General features: G+C 50.4%; 1 protein-coding gene across 1 annotated transcript; it reads left to right on the top strand.

The window, feature by feature from the left end:
- The first annotated feature begins 13,535 nt into the window (after positions 1-13,535).
- On the top strand, positions 13,536-14,040 carry LOC131210841 (protein FAM32A). Its single transcript, XM_058204138.1, has one exon. The coding sequence runs from the start codon at positions 13,601-13,603 to the stop codon at positions 13,958-13,960; it is 360 nt and encodes a 119-aa protein (XP_058060121.1). The 5' UTR covers positions 13,536-13,600; the 3' UTR covers positions 13,961-14,040.

The following is a 14,040-nucleotide window of genomic DNA, read 5'->3' as shown; positions in this document are numbered from 1 at the left end:
TTAAGTATCTTAAGAACTAATTCTTGAATTTATACAATCCTTGAGCAGTTTCTTTGCATTCTTAGTTCGTTTTTGGTTACAAAAATTGGGCTTTAAGAAGCATGCATTATTCCTAACCCATCGTTACCAATCTGCAACTCCGTCGCTAGGCCTTTCTACAGCACACCTTAATCTATACAATCAATAATTCCGATGCCATCGACGACCCGATCGCAACCTGCCCCGTCACCTTCGTCCAAAGTCCAAAGTACCAAACCGAACCGAACCGAATACTCGATTCCCGGCGGACAGGCAAAAGCAACAACCCGGCAACTCCAGCGCGCCAGAAATACATCCTGCCCAGGTCGGCCGTGGCTTTCATCTTTCTCTTCCCGGCAAAAAAAAAACCAGGTTGGCAATAAAAAACGCTTACCATACGGGGAGACCGGCAGCTTTGCGATACATAATCCAAATCACTGAAACTCATTTGATCATCATCATCACTCGGGTGCGGCGCAGTGAAGCACCGGGCGGCACGACCCCGGACGTCAAAATCATCCTGTCTCCGAGACGAGACGGATCAACAGGACGAAGCAACACACTTCAACTACCGGATATGGTAGGCGAGCTCGCCACTACACGGGGCCAAGTGAGCGCAGCGAGTACCTCCCCGGGAGAACGACGATGGGACGAAGCGAAACGCCTCCGGGGTGCTGCGCGAATCCCGGTATGGAGCATATTAAAATATTCATATCAATATCGCTTTAGCTTATGCTCGCGTGTCTCTCGAGCGTAAGTGTGCCCGCCGAGCACCGGTTTTGATCCACACACGCCCCAAGGAACGGAAGGAACACGCCCCAGTGCCACCGTGGCGAATGCTAGCTTATGCGAAATGTTCACCACCTCCCGGTGGGCTCGTCTTCCGAGGCTCTTCGGTCTTGAGTGCGCGGACCTGGTGTCATGTGAAAGCTTTGTTATCTACCGAAAACGCCAAACATCTCGTCTCCGGCATCGAAGGACGAGATTTCCTTTTTATTTGTGAACAATTTAATAGATATTTTATGGACCACCTCTTGCGAGGTACGGAATGTACGCGGTACAGCACCCGGAACGTGGGCGGCGGTTGAAAATACTTTGTCTCCACGGAGTTGCCGGCGGAGGGCCGAGGGTATGTGCCGAGCCACGGAAGCGCTCTCTGTAACCCCGGTCCGGTTATGAACAGGTGGCTTTCAAGCTGATGAATGTTTAAGTTTACGGAAACCGAGCTTCCTGCGAGCTTCCCAGGGGATGCTGGGTGTACTATTTTCGTTTCTCAATTTCGGGCACCGTTTGCCAGAGGGTCGCCTCGTGTCAGGCCGCTGGAATCTAAACGCAACAACCGCTACAACAGATAATCGAGAGATCATTCCCAGTATTTCGTCCGAGAATAACCACAGCAAGGGCAAAGTTAAGCGAGGACCTTTATGGCAAAAGTTCACCGAACGAACGAACATTTCGTTTTTTTTGCACAATTTCCATTCCTGGCTGATAATGGGAAAACGGGGGGGGGACCTATAATTGGCACAGAAAAACCAATCGAACCGCACACACACCGAAACGTGACTCGGACGCGGAACGATTCCCGGATCGACCATTCGGGCTCCCGTGAAAATCGCATCTCTTTTGGGGCCTCGCAACCCTTACACGGTAACAGGGCACCGTAATTCCCGTCGGTTGAAGCATCCCCCGGTTGGGCCGCCCCACAAACATATTGCCGCCAATTACTCCCGGAAGACGCTACAAAATGCTACCAATTTTCGACGCCATACATATTTCATACATCATCGATCCGTAAAGCGTGCATTAAATATGACTTCCGCCGCCGAATCGGAGAGTGTGGAAAGTGGCTTCCGCCCGGAGTGCCATAAGTTTCAATCCATCAGCTTATCTCGCACACTCATCCGCAGTCAGCGTGCCGTTGTCCATCAAGCGGACACCGTTTTCCGCCGTGTCCTGCGCGGAAAATGTATCGCTTACCTCCGGTGCCGGCAGGTCGATCGCGGCCTCTGCGATCTGCTGTGGTCCAGCCGGTTCCGGCGGGATACTATCGATGGTCGACATATCGTCGATGTCGACTGTCGGCTTAGGCTCCAACGTTGACACCGTTGCCATGGTGACACTGCCAGGGCCCAGCAGCACCAGGAGCAACGTCGTGACCAGCAGGGCACGGAACGTGACCATATTCGCCCCGCCCGGCCGTGGCCGCCACCGCCCAACGCCGCCGCCAATTTGTCGATGGTTGTTGAACCGATAACGACGCCCAGTCCGTTCTGCTGTCGCAGTGGTTTTCATTTTCTTGCTTGCCACTACTGATACTGATTACACTGTTCTGTGCTGTTCTCTGTTCTTTTCCCTCTGTTTAGCACGCTTCGCGATTGAACCTCTTATTTTTGGAGACACTTCCTTCCTACACCACGTGTCCGGCGGCCATCGTCGGCCAGCGATCGGGTCTTTTTGGCGCCTTTTCTGCGCACGTTTCACATTTTGAAAACAACGCCAAAAAACAAAGTTCTACCTGTGAAAGCAATCAAACCCCGGGCGCCCGGTGGCTTCATTAGTTCACTCGCACTACGCTGCGGTCGACAAAAACCAACTTTAATTTTTAAATGCCCTCTCCGCTACCAAACGATTTACTGCTCACTTTCACCCAGCCGCGTCTCAATCGGATAGTGGCGAATTTTCACTTGTTGACTTCACTTCGCCTGGTGTCATATTTCTCTGCGTGATTCGGCCGGCCTTTTGAGGTGTTCTTTCCAAGCGAATCGCCGATCACGATGTGTTCCAGCCACGGCGCGCCGACCAACCAATTATGCTGCCCACGCCGGAGGCCCTATGTTTTGGCATCCGATCATCGAGCATGCTGATGCGACCGAGTTTCGTTCCACCTGGTGGCTTCACCGCGGCAGCCGTTCGTTGTTGCACTCCAATTGTTCCAATAATTGCAACTCGCCAGCGGAACGCCAACACGATTAGGTGTTGGGCGTGGGACGGATTGTTCTTTTTTTTTGAAAATAACAATATCCTAAACACACCACACACGGGGTCCACGGGAAGCGATTCTCCGGTGCTCGCAGGACCCAAAAGTTTAACCAAATTACAAATCGGACCAAATCGGGCGAACTGTGGCGCTTTAAAAGCCACCCGAATATTGTCCCCGAAAGAAGAAAAAAAGGATCAGCGAAACTTCACAGTAACTCACGCAAATCCTGTCAAAATGTTACGAAAAGTTTAAACAAAGAAGGCCTAGGCCTAACAAAAGCCTCACAAACTTCGCGGCAAGCCTAGAAGTTTAACGTTTCTTTCGCTATCGCTGTTCCTGCATAATCCGTCCGTGGTTTGCCAAATTTGTCCGAAAGGGTGCGAAAACACCTCCCTGCTTGGCAACGCAGCAGCCCCACTTGTCCGTTTGATGTCCCCGAGAGTTTCTTCTCCGAGGCTTAAACCCGTTGAACTGTCGTCCTGCCGTCTAGTAGTCCTTGAGTGCGGTCGTGAAGCGGGCGAAACAATTCTAGTGCACCCACCAAGTCCTGGTACTTCAACACCCCAACACCTAACCTCACAACGGTTTGGGTAAGTTTGTTTCCGGCGCAAACAGAACAGAACACGTCTTGGCGTTACCTCTGCTGAGTATTGGCACCGAATGACTTTACGCGCGAAGTCTGTACACTGTGCCGCCCTGTCGCACGTTGCCGTCGCACATGTTCAAGCTGAACCGTTCCATCTGCCCGCTCCGGAGCAACTGAGACTGGGCGGCCGCGGCCAGCCTCGGTCCGGATGATGATGGACTCCGGGACTCCGAGATGAAAGTGTTTACGAACGCGAGCATGCAGCATAACCGGCCGCCGGAGTTCATTCGCCGGCACGGCGCTCGGCTCGGCCGAGCATGGGGGACCACCCGTTCAAAACAATCTTCCGGCGGCCTACGGTGGGTGTCTGCGGGTGGGGGTGGGAAGCACACTTTCGTGACAGAGCCACCCAGGCCACCAGCACGAACCTTTCGCCGTACCGGCACACGCTTTGATCGCGTCGGCATGGCTGGCTGGCGTGTTGCCATAGCGGCGAACGAAAGCTGTCGAATGAGCGCCCGGCACCGAAGCGGATGAACCCGCTTGGTGGCCACGAATGAACGCGTAGAAATCGGGTTCGCAGCCGTCGGTTGCTCCGTCCGGCACATGGCACAGGGGTTTTGGGCCGCACGCGGACCGGTTTGTTTTCGAATTTTATCACTCGCAGATCGCTGCCGTCCGGTTCCAGGTTTGCAGTCTTCTTCCACATTAAATCAGCGATTTCGTCCTCGACATCGAATCGCAGAAGGCGGAACAAAACGCGGCATAAATGAGCCGGTGGCTATAAATGTGGCGCCGCGCACAGGTTCCACCAACTGTCATTAGTGGGACGCGGGACGTCGTCAGCTGATTTGCCACTCAAAAAGAGCTTAGCAAACACCTTTCCAACCCCTCCCTTTGTGGTGGGCAACCGGAAAAAGTTTATCCCCTAAATGGCTTCGCCAACCCGACCCACTAAAGGGTCCTCGTCGGGGGGAGGGCTTCTTTTTCCGCCGCCGAAATGTGTCGATCGATTAGGGCCAGAAGTGGCCAAACCCCGACCTTTTCCGGTTTCTGAAGATGGTCCGTTGTCAGTGGGGGGTTTAAAGGGAATCGAATTGTGTTGATTTTATTGGACGCCAACAAGTCGGTTTTCGATGGGAGCTCATGGGACACGATTTTAATTCCACAACAGAGGCCTAAGGCCGATGCGGAACCTACGCCGACCCCGCCGCCCGTTCGTACGCAGAAGCAATGAAGCAATTAGTTTGTAATTTGCCGGAAGCTTCAAAATTCTTGAAGCCTACTTTGCTTACAAATGAAATTTATATACCCCCATTTTTTCCCATCTAATTTCCCGTGAAGAGCAAAAACGGTACGAATGTTCCGGAAACGTCCGGGAAATGGCAGTATTGGAAGCAAAGCCCGGCCGGGGTCCCGCCCGGGGAAAGTTGGAAGCCACTCGGTGCCCTGCGGGCAGAATGTGAATGCGGCCGATGAAATAAAATAAAATAAACGATTAAGTTCTGGGCAAACACGGGAATGTGAATGAAAATCATAATCCCGCTTTATGCCGCCGCCGCCATCGCAACCGGAAAACCGCCAACGCATTTTCCAGCGCGGGACCGTGAGACCGACCGACCGACAAATATACCGATCCGGGGGCCAGGCCGCCGGAAATTGATGAAGCGTTCAACTTCTCCACTGTTGATATTATTTAAACTTGGCTCCGTGCGCACCGTCCTGATGATGATTGAAAGTACCGAGGACGAAAGCCAAAAAAAACGAGTCAAGGAGCGCAGAAATGTTTACGAAAAGTTGCGCACAGAAAGCGATTGCTTTTGAAATCGGTTTTTTTGTGCTCAATTCTAAACAAATTGATAAAATCACAAAATATTTCCAAACGTGAGCCTTGCGCGGTCCGTAATATTGGACGGAGTATAAATCGTCCACAGGAAAAGGGTACCATAATCAGACCACGGGCCGCGGGCAGTTATTCAATTTAAACTTAATCGCACAGAAATGAAAACACCACCGACTTACGCAATTATAGATTTTAATTGGGCCACATTCGGTGGTCACTTCCCTTCTTTTTTGTACGTCGCCGGCGAGCGTCTACGGATTGGTGCCTTTTTTAATGGGCACCATTTTATTCGCGGATTATATTTTAATACCGCCGACAATCGACACTGGTGCCGTCCTCCCAACACGGCGTCACGTTTAACAGTTGCTCTCCGCCCGAAACACATACACCGCACCGCGAAACCGATTCGCACCGATTTGGTTTAAAAAATAAATATACATGCACAAAATATTCCTGCCACCGCCACGAATCGAAAATCGGATGCTTTCTGAATTGAATCCCCGACAAAACCACATCATTACGTTGGCGCCCGTCCCGGGCCAGGCAGAATTCATTCAACATTTTGTGGCCATTATCGTCGGTGCAGTCTGCTGACAGCGTTGGGAACACCGAGGACATCCGGACGCGGCAGGACGCGGTTAGTTTTGAGCGATGAAAGCCACCGGACCGGTGGACAACCTTTCATCGGAACAGGGTGTCGAATAATGATGGCGAATCGACACTCAGCTCCGCGATTATGCTTTCCGGCAACATAGTTCAATTTGGTAAAATAAAATCAAACAAGAATTCGCTTTGAGTTCGTTATGGAAAATGAGTTATCCTTTTCAACTAATATTGATTACAGTTGATCAAAATGTTATTTTTATTATTCAAATAATCGAATGCTTGCAGCAGAACGGATAGACCTTAATCGTGTCGTTGAGTATGCCGAAATGGACGTGCGAATGGGAAACACTGATGCTGCCCAACATGTTGTGATATGCCGGAATTGATTGTCTGGCCGGATGCCGGCCAACGGGGTGGAGACGTTCGGTGCGCAGAGCTCTAATGAAACCGGGCTGCGTTATGCATTCTCGTCCTGCTTTTCGCACCCCGCGATGCCACCCAAACGACCCACCGCGGAGGTCGCTGACCGTCTACGCTCGGTGACCTGGAAAAGCATTTCCTGTCAACCTGGTCAACGTGATTGGTTATCGATTAAGATTCGGCACAGTCTGGGCGGCGATTTTGCCGCTAGGCGAGCCCAACAATAGATCACGGGTCGAGTCCCGGCCGGAGAACCACTAAGACAGAGGCTCCGGAGAAAACAATAAAAGTGCATTCCCGTAAATTAGTCGCACTTAAGTCACCGCCGGATCCCCGGATTCTGACTGTCGGATCCGTTTGCTGAATTTATTTTCCTCCCCCAGGGGGGCCGGAAAAACTCCACAACAAACACCGGAAGCTCCGCAGTGTGACAGGACGAGAATCCCGGTAAAAGGATTTATGCTCACCGTCGTCGCCGGTGTGCCGCACCGGTAAAGGCCTTTTCTCTAAGCCGGGGCCCCGCAGCAGAAAGGTGAGGTTTTCTTGAGAAAACTTTCTTCTGCTCCGGCTCCGGCACACTTTAGTTAACAAATTTTTGTGTCACCTTCGTGGAAGGAAGGGCCAGTGCAGTAGTACATCACGCCACACCGCTCCGCTCTGGCCGTCGCGTTTTTGGAAGTGTTTCAAACAATGGAACACAATCGTATCGCACCGGCCCAGGTCCTCAACGGCCGGGGTCTCAAGGGCCGTCTGCCTATAATATTTACAACCAGCCACCGTACCGGGTGCCGGACGTTCGTTGGAGTCGGAAGCTACGCGAAACTTTCGCGAAATGTCGCTTTTGGGTGTTACTTTTGGAAAAGTTTTATTCCACTCGCTAAATTGGCTTAATGGTTTGCGAAGCAGGTGCTTAGCGAAAGTTGTGACAAGTGGCTTCTGGATCGTGTCTGGTACCTTACCCAAACACTATTGGAGGAGTATAGGTCGGACCAACTTTCGCTATGTGTGAAAACATTTGTTTCTTATTAGGTTTCCGGTCAGTATTTCTGGTGCCTGAGTAAAATGAAAAACTACAATTAACATCTACTTAGTATCTCATCACCACGAAAGATTGGACCACATTCGGCCCAGCTGTGGATCGTTTCCTGTAGCAGATAGCTCGAACGGACGTGCTGGCCGTTTAATTTTCATTTGCATTTGACTCGTTTCGCGGTCCGGCCAGAAAGGAAATGTCGTGATAATTAGATAAGAGACCGCGTCGTTCTTTGGCTTTTTGCCTCCGTTTCTTGCCTAATGCCCAAGAACTGAGTCCGATGGTGGAGCGCGAGACGCTGGTTATTATTACATTTATTTTAATATCTTACACCGGCCCGCCGGGGGTTGGGATAAGAAGGGCCAAAGGGCACCGCGGTTGATGAGAGGTGCGCGTCCGTACGGCGAGGATAATATTTTAATATTTAATTTCCGTTTTTTCCACCCCCCGCCGAGCGGCTGTGGAATCTGGCACCAAATCTGGACAGTAGCCGCCCTGGCGCCCACTAAAAAGTAGAGAAGAATATCTCGGTAATGGCTAACGCGCGCCCCACTGCTTGCAAGCCGGAACAGGAAAGACGTCCTGACGGTCGTAGCTTGGCCGACGGAGCGCGTGGCTCGTTTACTCGGGGCGCTCGGTACAATTTTCATAATGTTTCATTATCCATCCAGGACCGGCCAGTTTGCAGGTTGTTCAACAAATTTGCGGCGTTCTTTTTCTTCCGTTGGTTCCACACGATCCATCTGCTGGTGATAGACTATCGTTTGAAATTAACAAACTAAAAGAAGGCCTAATCAATAGATGCAATAATTCTATCCACCCAACAATAAAATTGTTTAAACAATTATCTGATGTTTTTAAAGTTAACTAGTTGTAAGATGTATGTAGTTATTAGTTATTAGTTATAAGTATGATATAATGACTCAATGCCACGTGGCATAACATGTAATCTAAATAGATTTTAATCGAAATATTTTCATTTCAATCATTTTGATACTTTAAAATTATTAAATAGCTGCAATCCCATTGTGGCATATCTCTGTACTCTTATGTAATCAAACATCTTTGTATAATAAAGATCCAATTTTGAGAATTAAAAAAAAAATCCATCTGCTGGTGGATGTTCTTGCAAAACCGGTTGCAATGAAGAAATCTGGCAACGTCGACATCGACAAGACGTTTCCGCCTCCCGATTCTCGATACGTTTCCCACCAAAGGGGTTGGAAAGTGGCGAAATAGCATAGCATTCAAATGTCATCCCTCTGCTCCGGTCCACTGGCATCCGGACTCAACTTTCGCTATCGTTTCGATGATTCGCACTCGTGATCGTCAGCTATCTCCCACCGCCCAATCGATCACGCTCCGGACCGGTTACCGATCGTCCGGGACCGTGGCCCAACCCGCGGGACCACTTTCTCTGCTTTTCCAGGTTTTTCCTGTTTGTCGAGATGATGCACCGAGCTGCAGTACTGACCGGGCGTGCACTTTTCTCTCCAGTTCGCCCACCGAAACCTGTTCCGGATGCGAATCGAAAGTGAAGCGATCGGACACGATCATACACACCCAGAGCCGGAGTTCGGCCTCGGCGGACAGCATGTGCGCAGAGATGCGACATGCCGCAATGAAGCTGTTGACCCCTTTATCCGAGGCTCCGTCCGCGGTCCACTTGAACGGGGTTGGTTTAAGGCCTACCCACGACATGTTGCCCAACAATAGGGAGCCCGCACGGCATCGGTTTGGCCAAAAAAAACAACACCGCAACGCCATTGTTTCCCAACGACCCAAGCCAATCGATGGTGGGATGATGCAAAACTTACACCAATATTTACACCTTTAAGTCTCCTCTCTGGGACAATTAGCCCCGGACCAGGCAGGACAGGGTGCTCGAACCGTATCGAGTAAATAAGCGAATTTGCCAGCGACCAGCGCCGGGTGTGAACAACACTAACATCCAGCTGGGGGGGCCATGGTGCGGTACAATTGCGCAACGTTCGAATGGGACACGCTGGTGTCCAAATGGGTTTCCGGCTCGCGCTGCGTTGTGGTTAGCTGGCCGCCTGATTTGCGGTCCATAGGTTCATATTACCCCGCCTAAATGGGCGCCCATTCGTCGCCGGAGACGAGTCGGTTGGAGCACCGTAAAAACTGCCCATAAACGATCGCATTACGCATCTGGTAAGTGTTTTCCGATCGCGAGCGCACGGTTCGAGGAGTCCTCCTCCAACTTTCTTCCCACTTGGGCGCACTTGGAGTGGCGCATTACGGACGGTCCGTTTCGTGGCAGCCGTAGCGAACATGCGGGAAATTGGTTAGCAACGGATCATCCTAAGCCCGGCGCGACGCTGGAAGATTAGCCAGCCCGAGCCAGGAAGTTGGCGAAGATGTGGCCGGCCATCTCGCCGTGAGTCGCCGGCGTGTAATCGTGATTGTTTACCGTGGCCGTGGCCAGCCGTGCTGCATTATGCTTGGACAAGTACGACTGCCACTCGTTTGCTTTTTTTTTTCTGCCCGTACGTTGCGTAAGCCGTGCGATGCTGCAATTGATTCGCAGAGCCACAGCTCAGTGGTTGCGGGCTTCGTCCGAGAGGCCATCAGAGAGACACTTTTGGATGATTGGAAACAAAACACCTGCGCCTAAGCATAAAACATAAAAGCGCGCCGTGTTGATGCGTTGCCAAATGAACGGTCCCGAAGCGCGAACCATCGGCCATCGGTCCGTTAAACACTTGAGCACCGGCCGAGTACCAGCATCGGCCAGACCATTAGGTTCGGTATAAAATTTGCACCAAACGCAGCGCAAAATGCAGAATGCATCCCATTTCCCGCCGTGCCCCATTTCCGTGTGCGCCGGAAAGAAGATGCCACTCGGGACTCGGGCACCGGCAGAGTGCGCCGCAGTTGTGCCAGAGTATGCCACAATCGTGATCGTGATGATGATGTGCATTGTTTCCCAGCGACACACGGAAGCGGAAATGCTCAAAACCCCGACTGCGCCACCGACCTGCGGGATGCCCGGAACCGGATAGCGAAGCATTGGTTAACGCTAACAGAGAGAGAGAGAGAGAGAGTGAGTTTCCAAAAAGAAAATAAGTATAAAAATCATGCAAATACGTGCGTACTTACTGTGTGGCTTCATTTTTGGGAAAATTCTCACAGAATGCTTATCCACATGTTGTCGAAATGCCTGTGTCCCGGAAACCACGACGCCGACAGAACCGGGAAGGAATGGTTGGATGGAAAAGCTTGGCTTTATTATCTTCTGGCACTTGAACCAAGCAAAATCCGGTAAAATTGTTCTCTAATGAAGGCGTTGTTCAAGGCGTTGCACGTCTTCCCGCGTTTTCTTCGAAGACAATGGACGAGTTTGGTGTTTAATTTGATTGTGGGAAACAGTAAATACCTCGCGGTGCATCCGCTTGCTAAGAGTTGTGTTGCGTCGTTTATTGATTCCTCCCATCCGAGCACATCCCCAGCGTGCTGAGACCGAAACCTTCACTGCAACCGAAGTTTTAAATGTCATTTCAACAACACCGTAAAGCAAAAAAGGCCGTACAAACTTCTTTGGCGTAACTTCACGCCATTTTGAAAAACAAACATCCGGAAAGCAAACATCCACCCGGTGCGAAAGGGAACGGTGTCAGAACCGATTTGAAGACAACATTGTTGCAGCAGTCCCCAGCTTTTTTGTTTGTGTCTGCTCCTCTCATCCATTCATGGAAATTTATTTTCCCCTCACAGCCAACCGTCGACGGACGGACGGGGCGATGTAGCTACTTCCTGCGATGGCCACGCGATAGCTGTGATACCTGAAATTTATCATCTTCAGATGATGATATTTGTAGAGGAGCTTTTAGGCCACCACCGGCACCGTAACCGCTCAGCGGAACCGGACGGAGAAACGGAACGGTCGGCTAGTTATAGCGGGAGATGTTAAAGGCGCCCCCGAACGAGTGTGCGATTTGCTTCTCTGCTCTTATCCTGGTGGGTTTTTTTTATTTCCCATTTGCCTCTTCTCAGAAAAGAAAAGCCGTGTTCGTGTCTTCGTTGCCAAGTGGTGGCGCCACTTCAACCCATTCCGTTTACCGGCCCATCAGCTTCCGGTTGGGCCGGTAAGCGGAAATGTCAGTTCTAGGGTAAGTCCATCATCATTATACTCTATCTTTCACATCCTGAATCCTTCCGTTTGCCGGGAGGGCTTACGGTGCCGTCAGGCAGTGCCCGAACCGTGTCTCACAATAGTTTCAGGTAGCAATTGCGGTGCCTGAAACGGTTCCACAAACAGCCTTTACAGTTTGCACAGGCCTCAGACCACTGGATCATCGTGTCCCTCGACGTCTCGGCTCGGGGTCCACAGGATCGCACACCCACGTGTGTAATCCTCCACTGGGATGAAGTCGGTGGTCGTTGGTGGTTCTCGGCTTTTTTTTTTTGTCGAGCTATTTAGAAGGGTGAACCCGCCCTTATCAGTCGACCACAAACACAGGCCCTGATTCCTGAGCGCTGACTGCAGTCGTTAAAATTTCATTATACACGTAAATTCCGGTCCAGCACGTCGACGGTGGCCCTATGGAGTTCTTCTTCGCAGGCGCTGGGCCGTAATGCGGGCGTGCGGTCGGCTCTCTAGCTATTTTAATCGCATACGTGGAAAAATGGTCAGAACGTGCGACCAGACTGGCTGGCTGGCTGGCTGGTCGGATGAAAAGGAGCCGACCGGGGATCCGTGCTCAGTAGCATGTCCTTGGGCACGTGGAATGTTTGCCTCCATGGCTCGCCGCTCAGTTTTTTCCGCCGTGTTGCGTCCGACAAGTGGTCGGGTGTAATGGCGGCAGTGACCCAGGTCTGACTGGCTGCCTGCTTAGAAAAGTGGCCAACGGGTTCGGTTGGCATTCAAGCGACCAGTGTCCAGAGAGTAGCCACTTACCGTGCTATGAAGTGAAAATGGTCCCCGGTGGCTTTTCGTGCAATTAAAGCAGTTCCAGTGCTCCTAGTTCGCCCTTAGCCGCACTGATTCGCAGGAATTAGTCCTGTCCAGCAAAAAAAAATCTAGCGGCCAACGGACGGAATTTCACTGCATCATCAACATCATGTTCATATTTGCACCTCAACAGCACTGCCAACTGCAGTCAAACACATTTATTTCAAATTCTCTTCACTGGACCACGCATAAACTGCTACCTTGCCAATTAGAGGCGAGAATTTTGAATGTGGTTGGGTATCTTTAGTGGAGTTAAATCTTCTACTAAGGCAAACAACAGAGAATGCCACGATTTCATTTAGCTTATCCTTGGTTCTTCGAAGCCATCGAAACATTACTTTCCCAATACTAGACCAAACACCGTCACCCGGTGATTTTATTCGCTCATGAACGGCCTATCGATATGGCTTGCCGTCACAAAACGTTCTGCTGACAATTCAACTCCCGGCCTTGTGGGGAGCACAACGCAAGGCGAAACATTATCTTAGCCTCGTTTTCCCTTTAGTTTCACTTTTGCTCGCAAGCGGTGAGAGTGGCGACGAGCTTCGGGCATTGCGAACGACTCGTGAAGGTTCCCGTGGTGTCCCGGAAATAATTGTTTTATGCATATTTCTGTGTGGTGTTACCCACGCTGTGCGTTGCATAAGCGAGGTACCGCCATCCGATCATAACGGAGCACCGTCTCATAGATTACTTAAAGCAGCCACCGAATGACTTCATGCAGATGATGCAGAGCCACTTCAACATGTGTTCCTGGTAATTACAACAAAACATGTGTCCAACCATTTTATTTGAACTGCATATTTTAACTCTCTCTAGTCCAAGATTCTCCCGATAACTCGGATCATACGTTCTTTAATAGTAATTCTTTCAAAAAGTATACCAAGAATTAAGAAAGCAATAATTTTGCCTGAAGCAGAAAATAAATGGTTGAAAACATACTCGAGAAACGATAAATTTAAATAGAACCCTTGCAGTGCATGTGCACCCAAGGGTTAACCACACTGACAGCCGTCAGGGGCGTCGCTGTCAGATGCTGCAGAGAATCGTTCTGCGACCCAAAACACGGTTTGTTTTGTACACAAAGCAGTGGCTAGTTTTTAGCGAAGGTTTTCAAGTTTTAAAGATCCGCAATCGCGATGTCCGACGAGTATCAGCACGTGAACAAAAGCAAACTGAAACTGCGCGTCGAATCCGACATTAAGAAGAAGCACAGTAAAAAAAGTAAAAAGAAAAGCAAGGACAAAACCAAGATGCAGGTCGTGCTGGACGAGGCCCGCAAATCGGAAGAAGTGCCTCGCCAGACATCGAACCCACCGTACGGGAGGGTCCTAACGAAAGCGGAGGAATCTTTCAAGAAAATGCAAGAGAAAAAAGAACACACGCGGATTGTAGAGAAAGCCCAAATGACTCACAAGCAACGGGTAGAGCAATTTAACCAGCACCTGGACAGCCTCACGGAGCATTTCGATATACCGAAAGTGTCGTGGACCAAATAAATTGTCGCCAAACGCTGTTTATATTTCATCCGCTTATTAGTTGTAAAATCTTATCATATACTAATAAATCAATATTGACC

This window comes from Anopheles bellator, chromosome 2, assembly GCF_943735745.2.
Source record: "Anopheles bellator chromosome 2, idAnoBellAS_SP24_06.2, whole genome shotgun sequence".
Classification (NCBI taxonomy): Eukaryota; Metazoa; Arthropoda; class Insecta; order Diptera; family Culicidae; genus Anopheles; species Anopheles bellator.
Note: the sequence above shows the minus strand (reverse complement) of the source record. Positions and strands in the feature narration are given on the sequence as shown.